Genomic DNA, 23,392 nt, shown 5'->3' on the forward strand with positions numbered 1-23,392 from the left:
TCAAGGCTATAAAAAAAGCCTGTAGCAGAAATAGAACTGGACCTTTCTTATGATGCTTTGCTGTGTGTTCTTATAAATATGATTTAAACTATTAAACTATTACTTCCATTTCACCTATCAGTGCTGTCTGAGTGACAAAATAAGAAACCCTCCCTGCAGGAGGTAACTTACATTCCTCTTCCTTTGGATCGAGTTGTGTAACACTGACAGACAAGCGATCTACACGTTCCTGTAAGGAGTTGACTCTAAATGAGAAACTGTGTGCTTCATTGAAAAGTTCACCAAATATATCTTCAGCATATTTACCTGAAACATGGGGAAAAAAAATATTCAAGCATACCACAAGACAGGCAAATGATTTCCTACTGTTTAATTAAATAATTCTAAGATGCATGAGTATCACTGTAACAACCTGCACTTACTGAGCCCATTAAGAGTCCTTTAGAAAAGCAAATAGAAGTTAAACACTTACTATGCAACATATTTATAAGAAATTAAATTATTTAATACATTACAGGACAGATATTCAGCTGCCATAAAATAATTTAACTATGCTGATATGCATGACTGCAGTTTCTTGGATATTTCTAAAGGACAACTTCCAACATCTGAAGCTGCTTTTGTCTGAGTGATAACTAATCTTTGAATTTACTTCAACACTGTTCTCAAAATGAAGTACTGCTTCCAATCCTGCTGTACAGAGAACTTTACAAAAAAAGGAAGATCAGATATTCATATCTAGATAAATTAGAAGCAGCCTATTCAAAAATACACACTAAAATAAGCCTACCTTGAAAAATCCAAATTATAGTAACTGACCCATTTACACTGAAGTAAAAAAAAAAATCCCAAACAACCAAAAAAAATCTCTTTTGTTCACAACAACGGACAACATATTTTTAGCACAAAAGAGCAGGAGATTCAAATATTGCCAGGAAAGGATCAGTAATTGGTTTCCCTGCTACAGAGTACTCCCCATACTGCTTCCAATGCTCTCAAGACTCCATTTGAGAAATCTGCCTATGTCACTGGAAAAACTCCACCAGACTACACAGCAGAATGTGTAGCCACACTTCTGAAATACAGTGGGATAGCTTTCAAAGCCTTCTATGATACTGTGCATATGTAATTCATGTACTGTTTGTGCACTTATGTTGGTTTTGGAAGTATAAATCTCACAAATTTCTAACTACCTGCTTTGCACTCAAGTTCTGACAGGTATAAAAGAAAAGGATAGCTGTGGAAATTCTGCCTTTGGTGAGCAATACATCGGAAAGTATACATAAAAACAAGGACATTTTTATATAAACACATAAAAAAAAATTAAATCCCTACAGGTCCTGTGGAAACTACTTAAAGATGCTATGCAGTAAGCACAAGGCCAGCACACACCATTTATTAACACTTAGGTAACAGCAATAGAAAACCAGCATGACTATACACAATGGAATATAAAAGATGATATCAGAAGAAATGTACAGAAGAAGAAAATAGAAGAGGAACAACTAGCAAACTAACAATAAATATTTCTTCAAAGACATGAGGAATAAGAAAGCCTGCCAGGGAGTCTGCAGAGCAGACTGGCAATGAAAATATGAAGGAATACAGAGAAGACAAGACCCCTGTGGACAAGCTAATTTAACACCTTCCACTGGTGTCCACCGAAGGGAACTGGGGAGACCCTGATGCAAGAGCTCATTGTGGGAAGCCCAAAGAAACTGAAGAGACTATATAAAAATTACAAAACTAAAGGACAGAAATGACCAGCAAGTATTAGGAACAACTGCACTTATACACATTGAAACACACAACAACAAGGTTCAAATTTTTTTCATGGAACATCTTGAGAGCTTGAGAGCTACAGACCCATAAGCCTGACATCCATACAAATTAGTATAGATCATAATGAAGAACTGAATTAGCAGACATTTGAATGACTCATGCCAGAAGAGGCAGCACAGCTTTTGTAAAGGGACATTCTGAATGGCTTAGAAGCACAAAGAGATCTACTGAGATTTCCAAGAGAGTTTAGAAAATCCCTAATCAAACAGTTTGGGGAAAACTTAACAGATGGGGCATACAAAAGATGTGGCACAGATAAATAATTCCTCAAAAGGCAGAAAACAGGGCATAGGAGTAAATCACCAGTCTTCACAGTTGACAAAGGTGAGTTCTACTAAGCTTCTATGCTGGGATCCATGTTAATTAAGATATGTGTCAATTGCTTGAAAAAAACTGAGATCAAAGTTTCCAATGATAGAAAGTCATGAAAAAGAAACACACAGCATTAGGAAACAGACAAACCTCAGCTGGTTGGAGAGGCTTCCAGGTTGAAAAATGCTGGAAGCAGGGAGATTAGTAGGAATACCCTACATGCAGTCTTGCTCTCATTCTTGGAGCAGCTGCTAATAGCCACAGTGAGAAGCAGATCAAAGGCACTCCCCCTCTGAACCTTTGTCTCATAGAACAAGTCCACAGAAAAATACAGACAGAAAGTTAGTAAAAGTCTTCTCAGCTGGCAATTCACCTAATGTAAGACTTTCTAATATGTGTCTTGAAACTCTGAAAAATTTATGTTCTTTAACCTGTACCTGAAACAAGGGAAATTACTTAAAAATGTGATCCACTAAGAACAACATTGTTGAAGTTTTAATACATAGATACTAAAAATTTAATGCATTTCAGATAATATGTTCAGAAATATTAATTTTAATTAGATAACTCACATAACATTCAGAAACACACAGGCTAAAATTAAAATAAAATATAAAATTACATGTGTAGAATTGAAAATTAATTTAGAAGCTGGGCTTTAAAATCCAGTAACTTTCCTTTTATAGGTGTATTTTGAGGCTAAATTTTTATCTGTATCATTTCATCAGGCTTAAAATTAATCTACCTCATTAATGAGCTCCAACTACAAATAATCTCTCTTGGAAATCTTTTCATTACATTGCATACAGCCACAAACATACTGCAAGGAATAATTTGCCTATGCTTATGAACACTAATCCTCAAATGGGAAATACATTAAAAACAACCTGTCATGTTTGAAGTGGTGTGCCAACCATCATGTCTCCACCTACCTGTGTGTTGGTGGTCTCTTTATTTAGCCAGAGGTATATTTAACCAAATGCTTCCTCTAGCAAAGCAAAATGTTTGCTTTTTGTGAAATGTACAACTTGCATTCTAAAAAATATTATATGTGAATGCATAAGTATGTACATAACACACATAACCCAGTATTTGTGTTGCCATCTCTGTGTATTCTATAGGAGTCTACCCTCAGTTTTGAATGGATCACAAAGGACACAATTACAGGTGATCCTACTGAACAAAGTGTCACAAATTCAAATAAGATAGTGTGAGAAAAAAGCACTCTAGTAAACAAAGCTGAACTCATTCCATATAATTTATAGGCAATATGTCAGAAGAGTAAGAATGCAAAATTAACTCCATTATACACAATGAATATTCCAAGGTATCATTAACACTTCAGAATATTTACAATATTATGGGCTTGCTTTACAATATTATGGGCTTGCTGAAAAACTCTGCTCTTGTGTTGTTTCACACAGCACAATAAAGAGAATTACAGTTACCCATGACAATTATGATACTAATGCCTTAGGATCCAGCTCACAGTTGGATTCAAAATACCAGATCAGAAAGATCAGTGGTCTTGTTTGCCTACTAAATTAAATTACAATATACACTTATGCAATTAAATTAATTCAATGTCTGTGAAAAGCTTATTTTACTGTATTTGCAAAACCTGCTTGGCATTTGTTTTTATGAGCACTTAAATTTTTTTTAATAAGAGGATACGTTATTATTCAGTTTTAATTAAGGAATTTATTATTCACCTTATTATTCTTTTCATAACTTTTCCTCATGTATCTAAGGGCTCTGATCACAATTAAACCTTCACTAAGAAAGGGATACAGGAAAGCAGCTCTCTCTGGTGTCAGTCAATATCTTCTTTTTGTGACAGACAAATAAAATGTCTTAGAAACAATGTTCTGTTCTTCCTTCCCTCAATAACATGCGTGTACTTTGATGGCTTTTTGAACAATTATTTTTCTGACTTTTAAAAAAGATCTATGAGCTGAAAACAGAACAGTAGCTAGTAGCTACTAATTGAAAATAGAGTAAAAATTATACTGCTTACTGCCTTCCTATTTTTTTTAAATTAAAACCACCAAAACATGTATCACCCACTCAATTTCCATTCATTACCATGGCAATAAATGTACAATGGCTTATAAAATGTCAAAAAATACTGATCAGTTTTACAGTGCTTTGCTTTCACCAAATGTTCCTTCTAATTTGTTTTATCTCCTAATTTCCCCCCATAATTTCTTAAGCATTTGTCCAACCTCCCTGGCTTTTATCCACAAATGAGTAATTGCTGATTTTCCAACACACTAAAATGAAAACATACTAAGGTTAAAGAAATGGGGGTTTTTATCTTGTTCTAGGGGACTGGGTATGTATCAGATGAACTGAAGTCAACCACAATGTCCACATCAGGTTCTGGGCAGTATTTTAGTCTAATTAAATAAAGCTTGACAAATAAATGTCTTCAAAGACTTTATTATTGTGTTACTCAAATTCTTAGAACCACAACAAGGGTCAGGACATACACTAGCAGTCCTCTCAAAACTCCAGTCCTTAAACTCACCTAAACTCTGTCTGTATTCTCAATGCTGTACCTGTTGGCAAACCCTAAGGAAAGGCCATTTAAATTAATCATTTTGCAACACTAGATCAGTTACCAACAGATTTAGTTACAGGCTCTCAGACAATGAGCGGGACATGAGTCCTGAACCAGGACTTGTGGAAGAAGTCATTTCTTTACTATCCTTCAGCACTGTCAAAGAAAAAGAGCTCCAAACCCTTCAACTGCAGCCCAGCCTGAAGCAGCACCCTGCAGACCAGTTAGGTGCTGACAGCCTTTGTGAAACATGCTCTGAATTTGCACTGGATAAACACATTGACCACACACTGTGCTCAGTGCCATAAACCAGCATCATACTGGGAAATTCAAGAGGATGACTGGCAAAACTCAGGCCAATGCAAGATGCAGCAAGCAGGACATTCAAAATAAGACAATTGTTCAATCTTCCCAGGAGCATTGATCTTAATTAACTTAGCCTTTAAGTGATCTGTCAGATTTTTGGAGCTCAGTGGTGTGTGAGTGTTTGCATATTTTAACATTTACAAACCTAAAATCTAACCCAACACAATTATCATTGAACTAAATTATAAGAATACATAATACATCAAATATGTGGTGACGTTATTAAGTACAAAGTATAACAGTTATGTCACTAAAATAATATTTGATATTAAAATAGTAAATTTATTGATATAATGAATTACACAACCCCAAAATAATATTCACTTAAAAATATAAGTTTGGCAATTGAAAAAATGTATAAATTGGTAAAACATCTCAAAGAACAAGCTTAGAATTTCGTCTGTTATCCACCTATACACTATCATTCCTTGATTTCTATTATTTCATTCCTGTTCACACACTATACAATATTTTTGTCCACTATATTTTCTAAAAAATAAAGGTACAGAACAAGAGTAGCTGTAAAACCTGTCATGTCCTACTGCCCAATCCCATCCCAATATATTTATACTATGCAAAATTACATTATTCATGACTGAATAGTTTCTTTCTACACAATATAGTGTATTTATTAGAAAATATTCTCTCAGGATAATTAGTTACCACATAAGCCACTCACAATATATAACCAAGGTTCCTTTATATAGCAAAACAGGAAAGATAGTATAAGTCTATTAATACACTTTTCCTCCTTCATTATTTCTGACATATCATTTAACATATCCATAGCCTGTTGATTCAGCTTCAGATCTTCACTACATAATTTAGTTTTTAGATAAAAACAAGATGTATCTGAGTTTGAAAGTCTGGGCTTATTTCTCATCAGAATCATTTCAGTCTCACAGCTAATGCACTAAATGCTTAGGAAATGCACTAACAGCTAGGAGACTGAACTTGGAGATAAGAACCTTGGCAGATCCATGGGAACATCGTTGCTTATGCTGAGCAAGCTCTGTAAAATGACACATTGAATACATGGCACTGATGCTAATTAGGAACTTTCACTGTGAACATGTGAGGGCAGTCCACAAGCATTACAGTAGGAGTATCAGAGTACTGAGGAGACAACTTGATTCCTTTAGCCAGGAAAATTGAACCAGATGTTTATCAGACAACCTGAGCAGGGCATCAAAAGTATCAAATAAACTTTGTTAAAGGCCTTATCCAGAGCAGGTCTGATGCTTCTGGTTGACATCCAAAAAGAAGTCAGCTTCCAAAAAATCTTCAGCCATGGAAGTCTGAGATACCATTTGTATCCACCCACTGAGGACATTATCAAGCAAACTAGCTGAGATTACCATTATATATTCAGAAATCTGTGAAAGAGACTGCTGAGAGCTGAACTTATGTGGAAAGTAGCAGTGCTGATGATCATTTCACAGGGAAGTCTTGCTCTTCCTTTCATTTCTAACACAACCTGAATTCACTGCTTTATGCAGGCAAGGAATTAATGACAGGTGGGGCTTTTTTCTGTTAACACACAGTTGCATTCAATGAAACTTTACTGACCCCTTGCTCATTCTCTCATTACCATTTGGGACAGGCACAAAACAGCATTGCCACTGCTGCAAAGACAACATCAAGAAATCAGAGGGAAGATTTTGAGAGGTTGGGGTTCTCTCAAGCTGAGTTTAGCTTTAAGTCCATCAGTTTCCTTATCCCCTTGTGCAAAAGAACACTTGTGTTCCCTGCCAATTGTAGTAATAATGAATAAAGAGGAGTGACTAATGAAGAAAATTCACAATTAATGTCTTCCTGAACACACTGAGAAGGAGGATGGGCAGGGCAAGATGCAACACAGGGGTTCTGAAATACTGACTGAAGCTCTAGCTGCAGATCTGCAGAGACTTCCTTCCAATCATGCAGCATGCAGGAACCTTTCCATGTGCTGAAGATGCTGTTCACACAGGGTGAAGAGAGAGCTGTAGCTGTTTGAGCTCAAGAGGCCTGGTTCTAAAAATTAATTGCAGCCCCAACACCTTGCAGCTAGGTCTTTCAGGAGAAATATTTCCCACTTACTGAATGGTAATGCCTTAAGTCATGACAAACTGCAGGTTTTCCTGAGCTGAAAAAGTGTTTCTCACAGTATAAGAGAAAAGTGTCTCTCACAAGATGAATGCTTTTGGGGAAGGCACGGTAAGCAAAAAAAAAAAAAAAAAAAAAAAAGAAAGAAAACTTAAGCATATCTGAGAAGAAAAAAAAGAAAAAATAAGGGGGAGAAATTGTTTGCTCCAAAGTCAGACTTTCACTCCTGAAAACTAACAAATAAGGGGTAAGGAAAAGAAAGAATTAGACAAACATGGTAAAAATAGATATACTACACAGAAAAGACAGAGAAGGAAAAGGCTACAAAAGGTTCAATGTTAAGTGAAAATTGTTTTTGCTAACATATAAGGCACTGCAGCTTAGCAGAATTATGCAGCATTCTCTTTGGTTATGCAGAAGTAAATGAAAAAATGAGGAATGACATCTTGTTATGATTGAATAAAAGGCCTAGTCTGTATGCCTGCAATACCAATATTCATTAAAGGCACATATTCAAAAAGAGAAATGTTCTCCTCCCTAGATGGAGGTGTCAGAGACTGGGGCTGAGAACAAACCCCATCAGTTAGGTTTCTTATGTGGTACCGAGATTCTGTTTCCATGGAACAGCTGAATAAAAGGAAAAACAAGATTGGTCAATAGCTGTGAACAAAATGAGGAGGCTACATCCACACAAGAGAACTATTTATCTGCCTTCTAACAATGGCACAGCTGCACAATGCTATCAGTTGTGTTTCATGTACACAGGAATGTTATGCCCTGACATAGACCGATGTATAGAGAGTACTAACGTCTGTGCAATATTGCTGCAAACATGAGGGAAGCACTCCCTCAAAGCAGATACTGTTAGAAAGAAAGAAATACAGGGAAGAATGGCTGGGAAACTAAAACAGCTGTTGCCGTTGTCCGGAGTTTCTGTTCTGCCACAGTGCTAAGAAAAGCTGTCAGAAAACAGATCCTTTTATGAAGTAAGAGAAGACTGGGAATATGGGAGGAAAAATTACTTCCTGGCAATTTTGTATGTTGTATCATGTCAGACTGACGTGTTTTCATGCTTCAGGGATAAAGGCAATGACTATCACTCAAAGCAGAAATAAATATTTTGTCCTTTGATCTCTACTTCTTTTAAAGGTCAAAAAATTTCTCAAACTAAACAATTAGAAGCAGCCCATCAAATAAGCAATGAAAGGTTTGATAATTTTCATGGAGACACATGGTAGTTATCACTGACATAGTGATGTAAAGCTCTTTAAATTTTATACTGAAATACAGGAAAACAGAATTCCTGTCATTTCATAGGTACTGTTTCTGCTTGTATATTTAAATGTGGTATCCAAGATCACAGAAACACAATCCTGTTTAGGTTAAAAGACCTCCAAGTCATCTAGTCCAACACCCTGTGCAAAGCAGATCCAATTAGATCCAGCTGCTTGACTAATCCAGCTGAGCTGTTAGTATCTCCAAAAATGGAGACCCCATGACTTACATGACAAAACTCTATGCTAATTTTTTCTCAATAATGACTTTTGTTATTGTTTAGAGTACTGATGGCTCCAATTCCACGACAGCATTCTTTATATCATGTCAGAAGAGAAGTTAAGACTGCCTGGTCTTAAGAATCATAACCATAAGAAGACTGATCCTCTATTTGAGGGTAGATAAGTGAAAAATCTTAGAGGCAGAGATGACTGATTGTTAATCAGGTCAAAGACCATTCATTTAAATTTGCATAACTTTACCAGCAAAAGCAAAAGCAGCTTTAGTTTAAAGAAAACAAGAGCCTATCAGAGCTCTCAGTTTCCACCCTCAGAGTAAAGCTCATTTTGTCTACAACTTAAAGGCTGATTCTCAAATATACACATTATCCATGGAAAACAAAAAGGGAAGGACTGCAGAGAGCTGGTTGCCAGGGGACTGCTGCAAAACCATGCCTGCTGGCTGTGACTCACAGGCAAGTACTAAAATTTATCTGCATGTCAGCAGACCTTGCTGCTCACCCCTAACAGTGACACACCAAGTGAAGACTGGTTATTTGGGTTTAAGCATGAGACACAAAATTCCTATTCCAGAACTCCTGAATATTTTTGAATTTGTATTGCTCCTAGCATAAACAGGCAGAAAAGCTAAAAGAATTCTGGAACAAAATACTTTCACAAGTACCCAAACCTTTGAAACATGATCCCCATTTTTAAAGAATAGTCTTTAGCACTACTGAGAAGTAAGGACTAGTTTGCAAAACATGTTCTATTTTAATTGTAGGAAAAAAGTTTGGTTTTGTTTTTGTTGAAAACACAGAGTATCAGGTAAAAACTTGGTACAAACACATAGATGCATGTTTTAGGGAAGAACCACACTGCTTTTACAAAGAGGAATTATACATAGTTATGGTTACATTCCCTTGCAAGTGTTTCTCTGCGCTATATGTCAGGCAAACCACGTAATAAATGTGCAAACATTCAACGGATATTTTTAATTTATTTTCTTCTTCCTTAATTGAGTTCTTTCTGTTCTAGTATTGCTTCATCCTGACCTCCTCACAAGCAGTAGCACATACAACATCAGACATAAGATCTGTATACCAAGAAAACATAGCAAAGGCAGCTGAATCTCAGTAGGTGAACCCTAGACTGTGATGCTGAGTTAAAAGTTACTGTTGGGTTTTTCGGGTCAAATAATACCTCCAAATGAAAATGCCAAATATATATTTGACATGCCACCTACAAAAGCAAATTCCCCAGATGAAGCTTATAGCTTATAATCAAGAATTTTTAAAATAGGCAAACTAAAATAAAATAATACAACATTAATAACAGTGACTTGGAAGGGGAGCCTAGTACATTAGCAGCTAGTTTGGGAAGGGTTTTTGGCAGAATGAAGCAAAGCCACAGATGGTGATCATATACTGCATCCTAATATTATATGCTCTTGGTTCACTGAAAAGTATTAAAATAGTTTTTTCCTTTGTTTCTGTAGCTATAATAATCATGTTCATATTTATGTGTTGTAAGCATTCCTGTCTCAATTCCATAATTCAGTGTCCTCAGTTAAGTTTTCCATCTAATGGCACCCTAACAGCTTTGAAAGGCTGCCACAACAGACACTATACAGCATATCATCAGACCAATAATTAAACCAATCTAATCAACAAACTAGGCTACATCACCTGTGACTCTAAGAAAATGGTGGAGCTAAAAGACTTTTCACATTGTAGATGTAAATACATGCACATTTAAATATTTAATGTGTTGGTAGTTTTAGTAACGTCCTAGCAGTTAAAAAGCACTTGCAGTATTGGAAATTCAAAATGCGATGGTGCTGGTTCATCTGACAACTTTTTAAGTTGCTGTAACTTAAAGAAGAAACAAGTCAGAGATCAGCCTTTTCAGCAAAACTCCTTCAGAGTTTCACAGCCCGAGAAGTATTCATTCACTCCTCTCAAGTGCACCAAGGGTACAATTGTTGACAGAGGGAGAAGAAGGAAGAAAAATTGTTAACTATTTCAAATACCATATAATAATTACATGTCTGGGTATATTTCAAAAGGTAACTCCTCTTTTTTCCTGAAAGACCACAACATGACAAAGGGTTTAAGCAGAGAGAATTAAGCAACCAGTGATATATTTCTCATTAAGTCATATTCCCTACTCAAGAATTGCTCTAAGGTTAGCGATTACTGACTTCATTAATTAACAGCTATCTTTTCCTGTCACATTCCACTGGTAACAGAAATATATGAATGAAGTGTTTTAAGATGTGCTGCTAGAAAATGTCCTAGTTTTCCTTCACAGACATCCATGCTAGACACTACCCACAAAAGCACTACATTCCAGACCCAGTGACAACTTTCTACAGAGAAACTGAAAAGGTGTTCCTACTTCAAACACTGTGACTGCAAAATATATTAGTTCTAAATACAGCTATTAAGACAATGTACTTACTTAGGCTACTCAGTTGTCTGATTATATTTGCCAAGGAAATATTGGTGACACATTCCAACTCATTCTTGATACCTCGGGGCAGAGCTGTGTGGCACAAGTGCCTGGGGTCTATGTTCCTTTTTACCAGCGGCATTCTGAAATGTATCAGAGGACCAGCAAACCTGTGAAGAAAACAGACACAGTATTGTTACAATTTTAATTGTAAATATTTTACATTCAGGTTATGTCTGAAGTTAAAATGACTAATCTTAACAGATAAAAATAGCTCCAATAGTACTGACAGAATTCCTTGCTCTGTGAATACCTAAATATTTTCTTCCTTTCCCAAAGAAAGATTATTTCATTCTCTCTAAATCTTTACCTGATTCAGAGTCGACTGAAGTGCCAAGTAATTTTTTACTGTTTCTGTTTTTACCTAACCCTCCCATCCACTAAAAAAGACAGGAAAATATCGGCAATCCAAAACCATTAGAGAAAGATTGTGTTCTTGATGGACAACTTCCTTATTCAGTGCAAGCAAAGTCCAACAAAAAGTCCTTTTGTTATGAGGTCAAAGTCGAACTAGCCGTCGTCTATTATAGTTGAAAGGTAGGTATGATTCATTCATTGTGTCATGTTACCAGCAGGAGTCACCCTTCTAATCTGAACATCACTTCTACATCACACATAGTCAAGGCAGGGAAAGGGAAAATGTTGCCCTTCTCCCTACACTGCTACTGACAATTAATTCAGCTAACAATGCATCTTCCAAATATGAAAGTCTCCACAGTGAACTTGTAGTGCAATTCCCTCCAGGACTCAGAAATCCTACCCCTTCACAGTTTTCAAATTTAAATGGTAAATACATCAAGAGTCTTCACTAATTCTACAGACAGCATAAGAATTGTCTCAGGCTGTGAATCCCAGGCTAATAATTTTCTGCACCCATGACACTGCTTGGAAGGAGTTTCCCAGAGGACAACTTACATCCCTCATCTTATTAGTGCTGCTTATTAAGACCCGTTTACTAACATGCTTCTTCACCAAAAGCTGATTCCCTAAAATTCTGTATTTTTCCATCATTTGTCATGTAACACTCTGACAAAACTCCCACTTGATATACAGAGAATGGATACACTTAGTGTTGGTGTAACTTATATTCTCCCCTCCCACTGCAGAAGAGATTACACTTTCTCCAGACCAAAGGAAAACAGGTCTTCCACAACACAACCCATATACACTCCTAGTCCCTCAACCACCCAGCCTGCCTGTTTCATCTGTCCTCTGCTTAGAAGTTTTACCCCAAAACGTTCTCAAGATGCAGCCAGACTTTGTGTAGAGTCACAGAATGCACTTTCCCTACAGTATATATTTAGCCACTGTTTTACTTGGTCAAAACTGAGAGGGTGTTTTTGCATAATAGGATAAGATAGAGGTGAAATTTTGCTGACCTAGAATGGCACAGTGAATTGGAAGATGCAAAGGTGACTGTAAAGGAGTACTTTCACCTCGCAGACTGCTTAGATTTCTCCTTGCCTGGTTTCCTGGGAGTATATTCTTTCACTGGAGCCAGGGCTCACTTCTGAGGGACCCAGGTGGGATCCTTAAAGTGCACCTGAGAAACACCTCTGTGTTTCCAGGATCCGATTGCATCTCGTTCATTGCATTTTAACATCATGTCTACCACCCTTATTTTCTTGACAGAACAATCAAAATACTCTACACTTTTTATTGATTTTTATTTTCTAGACATATCCCAAATCTTTCTAGCCACCAAGTACCTAAGTCCTGAAAAGCCAGACTTTACACACCAATCAAATAAAATAAAAAGTGCAAATCTGAATGCAGTGTCAGAGAGAAGCAATGAAAAAGTGTTCATGAACGTTTAAGTACAGGTTCATTATCGTGGTTCCCCAAGAGAAAATAAAGGAACTGTTCTGTCCCTGTCAAAGAAACACATCAAATGATACATGAGCAATGTTCTACAGAAGCAATTAAATATTAATTCCAAAGTTGAGCCCTTTCTTGATTACTGCTTTAATGACAGCGTTGCATAAATACCAAGTAGACAAGTCTTTTAAAGATGGTCCAAACAAGTATGTAAATAAATATTTTCACAGAAAAATTTCACACTTTCAACATTTTCTAATATCTGAATAATGCTGTTGTGGGTGTCCTATACAAACTCATAGTATAACAAAAAAAGGTAGCAGTAGGAGCAGTAAGTATGCTGAAAGGTGTCATTTTCAAAGAGGAATAAATTTGGAAGGGAAACAAACAACAGAAGATATAACTGACACCTTCAAAAATATTCCTAATATTTAAAAACTATGCAAAGCCTAAAGAGAGGATATTTACCAGATTCCCACAGAAATAAAAGAAGGGAGGCAACAAAGGAAAATACCACTTAATTACGCTTAAAACAAAGGAAAAGGCATTTCACACAATGTTTAATAAATTCTGAAACTAATTGCCACAGGATGCTCTATACAACAAAAGTACCTGCTGGTAATTTGTCCACTACGGACCTCATATTCTTTGCAGTTTGTTGCAATTACTAGAAGGTCTTGATGGTTCCTTCCCAATTGCAACTAGTGATCCCAACACAGGGAGTAACGGGTGTGCAACAGCAAATGGAACTTTACTGTACTCACACAGTTTCTTCACTCCTATAAAAGATATTTTTCCTAAAGTAGTTCATAAAAAGAAAGCTGAAAAAACCTGAAAGCACTATGTTTATTATATAGCTTTAGAGCTGTGAAAGAGGAAAAAACAAAAAAGGCATTGTTACAATCTCTTATAAGCTTTAGGCAAAATGCAAAAAAAATGCACACTCTCCCCCCACCCCACTCCTCCCCCCCATCCCAAACCATGCATTACTCAAGTCACTGGGGCAGCAAAGGAAAAATTCATTCCTAGATCATGAAATCCTGTTACCATGTCACTCCCAAGTAAGCCCTGGAAAGCGCTGGTAACCCCAGCAGGCAGAAGAGAGAAGCAGCTTGTCAGTGCATAAGAAGATCCCTCGGCTGAGAGGTTACATGACACCTCCTCAGAGGTTCGCAGCTCTCCTGTCACAGCTCTCCCTCCCCTCAGCTCCGCTGCTTCCCGGCTCGGAACTCAGGAGGGCGAGGCAATCCTCAAACACGGCCACCTCCTCTCCCCTGCAATTCCATGCAAACCTTTGGAGGCAGCTCTTCTGGAGTGAAGTGGCACTAGTTTGCACTCAGTTAACTGGAAGTACTTTACTCCATAGTGATCTTAAAATGAAACTCCTCTTTACAAAGAGATGCCCATGTCTTTTGGAGAGCCACTACTGAAAACTCTTTTGCCCCACTTCCTATACATCCTTTGAAGCACCCTGAATCCACTTGAGAAGCCGGCTCTAATCTTCTTTGCAAAACCCTTTGCTACTTCACTTGCACAATGGCTGGCACAAACCCATCCCCCTCACATATGCTTCCAGTATGAGTATAGAATACAACTATAGTGTGTACATAACAGTTATGCCTAATGTTTTTGTTAAGCTACCATGCTTTCATATGTGACTTTTCGGGAATTAGGTAAAATGCTTGAGTTGCTTTTCAACTAATTCCTATTACTTAAAAAACTAGCAGAACAAGGGCACTAAAGAGAGCTAATTAAAATGTTTTCAGAAGAATAGCCTTAATGAGATTTGATCACACTTCTTATCAAAAAAGCAAGTTGTTGAGTGTGTTGCAAGTCCTCTACAGCTATTAGGGGTCTTAAGGGGTGAGTGAGATTTCTGTGTCTCACAGCTCTCCAGCAGTGCTGGCAGCAGCTCAGAAAGAGTACCTGCTCTCACAGGGTACCTGCTCTCACAGGGTACCTGCTCTCACAGGGTACTGCCCCCCATGCCCCTGGCTCTGGGCAGGACAGTGTCCCTGGCTGCTGTGCTCAGAGAAGGCCCTGGGGAGCACTGGGGTGGGAAACAAGCTACCACTTTCCCTTCATCACCCTCCTGCAGGAATATTTCAGAATTGCAAGGTGTGTGGAGAAATGTTACATGGTTTACTAGAAGCTTGTGAAAAATCTGAGATGTCAGTAGTCACAGGAACGATTCAAGTTTTCTAACGAGTACAGGGAGACAAGTAGGAATGAAAGCACAACAATAAGGCGGGGAAAATGAAATCTGCTCCACAGTTTAACTAAAAATTAAATTCCACTTCAGTTTCTTTTTCAGATGACTAATGAAATTTCATGATCACATGGTTTTTATTAATGAAAATTTACTTCTTATTAGGCTACATTTCATCCTTACTAAAAATGTCATTATTTTCTTAGCATTAATGAAACATATTAATCTATTATTTTTTCTATAACATGCTAATAATCCAGCACTGAATGCCTTTGCTTTGATGGAGTCAAATTTATTTCCAGTCATTTCTAGAGTATATCTTTAGACCTCAGTATTACTTGTAATTTTCCTTTAACAATATGAAACAGCAATGCCTTTCATATGCCCCATTTAATTGATCACGTTCCAGCTGCTGGCAGAACAGACCACAGTTTCAAATGCAACAATCAGTTTAACACTTCCTCCACCCACCCTAGGAAACACAAATAGAATATATAATAGTTTTTATATTTGCTTACATAATCATGTACTAACTGCATCTACACTATACACAAGCTAATAAAAAAAAAATGCAATGTGTTAACAAATCTGGTAAAATCAAAATTGCATAAGTTAAAAAAAAACAAGCTCATTCTCCAGGCAAATTTTCTTTTAACTGTATTACAAGACATCGTAAGTCACACCAGTTGCAGAAAATCCAAAGATGAAGTTCTTATAATGCACTCCTCTACCATGGAAGGCAAATGTGCAAAGAGTTTGTGTTCCTTGTTTTTCTGCAGCCCTCACTGCAAGATCAAGATAAGGTACAAGTCTAAGAAGAAGCAGACACCTACAGACTGGTGTCCTTCAACAAAGTAGGCCACCACCACCTACTGCTGAGTCAACATAACGATTTTAAAACTCTAAAGGCAATTAACATCCCTTAAAGGATACATCTCAGATCTGACAAGATGACATCTTAAATTGGCAATTCAACAGAAATGTGTTAAAATTACAGTTTTGAAATCCTTTCTGTTTGTGAGCCATGTCGCAGAATGGAAAACCTTCTCCTTGGAACATTTCCCTCAAATCTCAGTCTTCTGTAACTCACTTTCAATTTTTTTTTTAACTTCAACTAACTAGGAAAAGACTTTTTTGCAACTAAGAAAACATGTGAAAGCAAATAAACGTGGAATATATTACTGGAATGTGACGTTGACATCACTGCTCTTTAGGAACGAGCATAACATGAATCATTGGCATCATAAGACCTCCTATACTAGATTGTGCATTCAAAAAAAGTTGTTACATGTTTATAGAATCATAGAATATCCTGAGCTGGAAGAAATCCATCACAATCATCAAGTCCAACTCTTGGCCCTGCACAGGACACTCCAAGAATCACACCATGTGCCTAAGAGTGTTGTCCAAACACTTACTGAAATCAGACAGGCTTGGTGCTGTGACCACTCCCCTGGGGAGCCTGTTCCTGTGCCCAACCATGCTCTGGGTGAAGAACCTTTTCCTGATATCCCATCTAAACCTCCCCTGTTTCATGCTGTTTCATGGAGTCCTGTCTCTAGCCACAAGAGTTTGGTCAACCTAAGGAGCAATGCCTATAAAGGGCATAGAATGGAAGTTGATAATTTTTTTTCCATTAAGTCACAGGGTCACCTCTAAAATATTTCATATTTCCTCTGTAGTCACAAATATGAAAAATACTGTTCCCCAACTAATAACAACAATCTCTCAAAACATTCTTTAAATATTCTGTTGCTAAACTGATGGTAAGATTATCTGGGGATAGATTAATATGTCAATGGGTCACAGAAGGCTCTATCTCAATAACATTGTATAGGAAAGCATTTTATTATCACGACAGTAATTAAATTGCGAAAACCAGCCTACTTCACATAACTATGAAATATATTTTAAATTAATTTGCACTATTTATTCTCTATTTAATATTGACTGACTTCTGTATTGTATTAATTGTCTGGGGCAATTAGTATTTTCCTCCTATAGAACAAGCAGTAATCATATCAGCACATCTGTCACATCAGATAAGCAGAAAAGAGAGTACGGTCACAAACATGGGTAGGACTTGAGTTCTACTCAATCTCTAAGGCATAATTACAGTGTTAAGAAATTATTTTCCAGCAACTACCATCCAGCCAATTTTCTCTCAGATGTGTATCATAAGTCTCTCCCCTATGCCTGTATGCAGACCTGCACACATACCTGCACACTCATATTTAAAGCACACAAATCAATTTGGATTTGATCACAGACACAAACTACAGCCACATCTACTTCCTTGTCAAAATTTAAAAGTTTAATACATATTGAGCAAAACAAATGAAAAAAAGGGCAATATTCTTTTACACTGGAAAGGCAAAAACTGTATTTTAAGCCCTATGTAGCTTGTGACTACCATGAATTAGTATTGTCAAAGTGAAGGCAGTTTTGGCAAGCTATGGGTGGAAAGAAATTGAGAGATTAATAATTTGTATGCTGACTTTTAGGAGCTTTATCTGTGATAAATTTGCTTTTCAAGAAAATCTTAAATAGCCACTGTCACTGAGATGGCTCTGGTGATGGCAGTGTCAGCAGAGTTCTCAGTTTGGGCAGCGGAGCAAACTACAACTCCCCAGTAGCAATGCACCAAGTACAACCTCATTAACAGAAACAGCAGCAATATTTCAGAGGAGAAAGTTGATGTATTTGTTCATTATTACAGGGTCTACCTCAAGTTTGAGAGGAAACACCAGCATATTTTCAGCAAGTGAAGCTGCAATCTGGGTCAAGTCAATGAGCTCTGTGTAACAAAACACACCATCATTCCAGGAGCAACCACTCCCCACCCCGTGAGTCCAGCCCTCAGGGCTTGCACACCATTTTCTATTCTGCTGGGGAAAATTATTTACCTTTCCACACTGGCTACAACCAGCTCTTTAACTTTGTGCTTTCGTCAGTGTCCCCACTCACTTGTCTGGAATTCCTCCCCACTGTGTTTTGTTCAGGCTGCCTCTGGCCCCTTTTGTCCCAGTATGCAGGTGGTGGAGGCTGTCACCATCATTTATACATTCCTCTCCTCCCCTCCTCTCCTCTCTTCAAACCCTCCTGAAAAATTTCACTCTGATGACAAGTACAGAGCAAAAGCTCAGGTATCCTAAAGACAAGGAGAGAATGTTCAGGTCAATATTGGTTTCTTTTCCCCAATGCAGGTGCAAAACGCAATAGGGTGAAATAAACAGCGTGTGGATTTTGCAAATCTCATCCCTATCCTTAAGCAGAATTCCTATGAGTGAAATGGAATTCACAAACAATTCAGAGTGAACCAGCTTACTAATTGTGGCTTTTCAAGACAGGTCCTTTACAAGGGTAAACTCTGCTTGATTTCACATAACTGAAGTTTTTTCCTTTGTTTTCAACTATAATTTTCCAGAATATAAACAAGTACCTACTGATTTGTAAATTTATTAAGCATAAAATGTTACTTCCTTTATTTCCCACTACCTTCCCAATGGCTTCCATCTTACTATGGTGTCTTGTGAGTCATTCACACCAACTTTATCAAATCTACAGCAAAAGCAAAAAAACCCCAACAAATCCAGCCATCATTACTGCAGTTTTCTTGCCATCTCTGTTTACCTTAACAAAGAAGTTATTTAAATCAAAATGCTCTTGGAAAAATTAAAGAAAAAACATTAAAAACAAATCAGGTTCAACAGCGCCTACTCTGAACAGCAGGACTGCTGGGGGCAATAAGGCACTAAGCCAGTTACACTTCTGGCTTACAGACAAAATTCAATGAACAAAGTTAGATGGGACACTGTTTAGCATGTCTACAGCAAGAAACATTTAGACTTACAAATTTCCTTCATATTTGGTATGTTAAGCAAAAACAGAAATAAGAAAATCATAATAATGTTTTTGTATAACAGCTTACTTCCAAAACACGTATAACATACAAAATACAGAATACACAAAGGCTAAAATTTCTGATGAAAAAAAACTCTCATGGGTCTATTAAAAATTAAAATACACCACTAAGGATTTCCAGATGTTAGATGTGAATTAATCAGTATTTAGGCTAAGTTTTCCTTATAATTCTACTTCTTAGTCTCTTGAAACTAAAACTTTTGTTATGACGACCCAATCTGTTAATGACCTATTATATTTTAAAGTTTCAAAACAGTAAATAGCCAGAAACAGGATAGAATAGAATTGCATTCTTCAAATCCAAACCCTAAAGGCACAAAATATTAATCACCAATTTCTTTCCTTCCTATATAGCACTAAATTACAGTGAAGACTTATAAAATCAATCTTGTGAATTGTTCACAGAAAAGATGAGAATCATTATACCCAAACCAGCAAAAATTGCAATGATAGTTTACAAAAAAAAAAAAAAAAAAAAAATTTAACAGGTGTGTCCATACATTAATGAAAAAATATTTAAGTCATATGAAACCACATCTCACTTTATTGTTAAGATATTAATCAAGAAAAAATAGTGACACCTTGCACTTGCATTTCTATTAAGATTTCTGAAGAAGTTAAATTAAAAAATAAAGAGCATAGGCACAATGTCTTTGTGTAACATACGTGTACAGACACATATGGCTACCTCAAAATAGAAATACTTTAAATTGTTATATGTAAAATTAGAAAAAGAGCTGCAAAATTTCTTATCAGCATAACTAAATATTATTCAGAATAGCCTGCACTCATTAATTTTCTCCTAGTGAGCTCCTGTCAGGTCATTTGATTAATAACAATTTTGGAAGTATCCCAGGTTCTAATTTAGGTACAGGCAAGAATGCTTAAATTAATTTTTGATTACAAGTTTTTCTCTTTTCCCCAAAGGCTAAAAATGTATTAATGCATAACATAGTATGGAACTTGAAATTGCTTTTTGAGACCCATGTTTTATCTGATGACATTTTTTCTCTCTGCATTAATCTAGTCTCCCTGTTAACAGTTTCTAGGTATAGTGTATAACACAAAAGCCCTATGATGGATTGCAACAAAAGATCTTTATTATAGTCTTGACAGAGACAGATAACTAATCCAGGTTAATTTAAAATCAAAACCTTAGTACCAGAAGGTACTTAGTACTAAAGGTACCTTCTATGTGGTTTAAGTATATCTTATCATAACATGCTACCTTTGAAAATTTTCTACAATTTCCCTTGAAAATAAACATTCCATACAAGAACAGTTACCTCTGTTACATAGTCCTCTGTCAATCCAGGATAAGACCTATTACAAGCACTCGTGAATTTTAAACAATCTCACAAAATCTACCGAATGCACACAAAAATCAATGCCTGTACACTTCTGTTGCACAGATACCACAGCCTGCTTTTGAATGGACAATATTTTGCGGCAGGCAGCAAATGATAAATATTTCAAGGACAGGTACCTGAACTCGCTGGCTGCGAAGCAAAGCAGCCTGGTGGGTACTGGGGGGATGAGGAGCTCCAGCCTGTGGCTGCGCTCCCCATGGGCACGGTGCGGACAGCTGCCGGAGCTCCTCGCCCGCAGGGAGCCCCAGGCTGGGGCTCTGCTGCCAACACCTCCCTCCCGCTGCCCCTTCCAAACAGGCTGCCTCTGGCACCCAGCATTAGAATTCAACACACAGTGCCCTGCCCTAACAACAGGGCTGGCCTTACAAAGGAAACACAGACACGCTCCCAAACTGCCCTTTTTCCCCAGACACAAGTGGAGAACCCCCCCGAAGACAAGTGATTAGGAAATAATTGTTCCTTTGGTACCAAGCTACCACGGGTAAATATTAAATTGTCATGTGCCAAAAATGAAAGAAATGAGTTGCTGTGCATTGCGATGAAAGGGAGGAAGGGGAATACAAGAGTCTGGGCATTGTGTTGATATTACTGATGAATCTGAGAAAGAAATTACATATTAATCAAATAATAAATGATGTTGGGAATCTACAGTACTAATTAGACCAATGTACAGAGGGCCGTGACTAAGAAGCATCACACAACGAAGGAGCTACTTAGGCAGTTCCTGTATATTAATTCAGCAGTGATACACACTACATTAACTAGTACTCCCTTACTAAGCTAAGTTACAGATGTCAACAATGACTGCTGGCAGCTTTTCGTGCCTCAAAACATTATTAGAGATTCGAAGAAGTGACGTTAGCACTGCAAGAGCCACGAAGGAGTCATGTATTTAACAACGAAATCTTCCCTGCACTTTATGCTATGACACCAAGCGCCTAAATGCATTTTATGCTTAGATACCAAACCCACAAATGACAGATTATTTGGTTTGATTTTCTTTTTCACAGTTTCAAAGAAAGAATTAAGATATATCAACTATCAAGTGGGATATAAAGATGTGTAATAATCATCTTATTACGACCAGCTGAGCTTCTTTGTAGATTAATTTCCCCCCCTTGTGAACAATGAAATTCCTGAGAAGAGGATTTGCTGCAAAAAATGTCAATGCAGAAAAACAACATTTTTCCCTGTCTACTGCCATTTATGAGCCTTGCTGAAGAAAAAAGGTATTAACATCTACAGAGAAATTCTTTGCTTTTGAACTGAAATGTCATTAAATATTTCACAGTCCAGAAACACTGATGATGATTTAATAATGATTTATATTGCTATAATATATAAAATATAAAAATAAATACTATTTTAATAATTATTTACACTGTGGCAGGCTAGAAACAGATCATTGCATCATTCACCTGGTGTAACAACAACAGTGGTTACACCAGGTGAAGTGAGTTAAAGACTTGCTAAGTAAAGACAGGAGGACTCAAGTGTCATTTGGGACAATAATTTTTCCATTCAAATATCATCAGTTTAAATAGGGTATTTCCAGTAATTTCTTGGGTAACCTCTTATAACCAACTACATACCACATATACAAAAATGTGTCAATTCTCCCTCTTTCCTATGAGCTTTGTTTGCCTATACTTTCAAATTACATACATTAATTATTACTTTGCATTATTTGTGGCATTCAGGTATTTATAGATGCCACACACTTTCTGTGCTAGAAATTCTACTAAGTTAGACATTTCTGTTCTTATTTAGCAGAAAAAATATCAAGGGGTCCAGATGAGGACCACAGAGATGGATCAGAGAGCTGGAGCACCTCTCCTATGGAGACAGGCTGAGAGTTGGGGTTGTTCACTCTGGAGACAGCTCCAGGGAGATCCTACAACACCTTCCAGTGCCTAAAGGGGGCTGCAAGAGAGCTGGAGAAGGACTTGTTACAAGGGCACGTGGTGATAGAAGAAGGGAGAATGGCTTTAAATGGAAAGAGTTATAGTTAAATAGATATTTAATGTTTAGAATAGACATAAGGAAGGAATTCTTCACTGTGAGGGTGGTGAGGCACTGGGACAGGTTGCCCAGAGAAGCTGTGGATGCTCCATCCCTGTAAGTGTTCAAGAGCAGGCTGGATGTGGCTCCAAGACACATGGCCTAGGTGTGGGACTAGGTTTTCTTTAGAGGTCCTCTCCAGTACAAATAATCTTATGTTCTGTGAATACTTTTAATTATGTCATCATTTGTTGCTATTGCCTACTCTAAATTTGCAACTGCATAAATTCAATCTTGCAAATTCTTTTTTTCCCCAGTTAAGTTTCTGGTTGAGATGTCCTTTGCAGGTTGAGTTCCAAACTCTCAAACTCCTGGTCCTTTAAGCAGCTATTCTGGAATGAAATGAGATTCTTTACTGGATGACATTTAGAACTTGCAACAGGAAGTTTTTTTCTATTAGCCTGATTTATATGACTTCCACTGAATAAATAAATTTTTACGCAAAATCAAGGAAACTAGTCATGTGAATATTTATTAAGAAGAAATGTGAGCTATTTTCCCTTCTGTCATAACACTGATGAAATATTATATAAAAGAATCAGTATACATTCAGCAAATTTATGTAGCAAGTAGGGATTACATGCTTGAAGGTTTTTAAATGTGCTGTATTTTAATAAATTTATTTTAATTAACTGTTCCATAGTTTCTCCAAGCCATAATTTAAACACCTTAAAATATCTCATAAGGAAAAACTCATTTTCCAGACAAAATTAGATTTCTTTGTAATTCTGTAAGCAACATTTGAAGTCCTCATATTTACATAAGTATTTTCCCCTAAGTTTAAATACTCAAGTTAATTATAGCCAGCATTTATTTTCACTGTCCATGCCTGAGT

General features: G+C 37.0%; 1 protein-coding gene across 4 annotated transcripts in view; it reads right to left on the bottom strand.

Moving 5' to 3' along the window:
• Positions 1-23,392, bottom strand: part of WASF1 (WASP family member 1) — an 87,203-nt gene that overhangs the window by 17,526 nt on the left and 46,285 nt on the right. For all 4 annotated transcript variants that reach the window (XM_063151000.1, XM_063150997.1, XM_063150999.1 and 1 more), the window contains exons 2-3: positions 11,125-11,285; positions 172-306 (exon numbers count right to left, since the gene is read on the bottom strand). In XM_063151000.1, the coding sequence (XP_063007070.1) occupies positions 172-306; positions 11,125-11,257 (268 nt within the window). In that variant the 5' untranslated portion in view covers positions 11,258-11,285. The remainder of the gene's footprint in view (positions 1-171; positions 307-11,124; positions 11,286-23,392) is intronic.

This window comes from Melospiza melodia, chromosome 3 (genome assembly GCF_035770615.1).
Source record: "Melospiza melodia melodia isolate bMelMel2 chromosome 3, bMelMel2.pri, whole genome shotgun sequence".
In the NCBI taxonomy this organism is placed as follows: Eukaryota; Metazoa; Chordata; class Aves; order Passeriformes; family Passerellidae; genus Melospiza; species Melospiza melodia.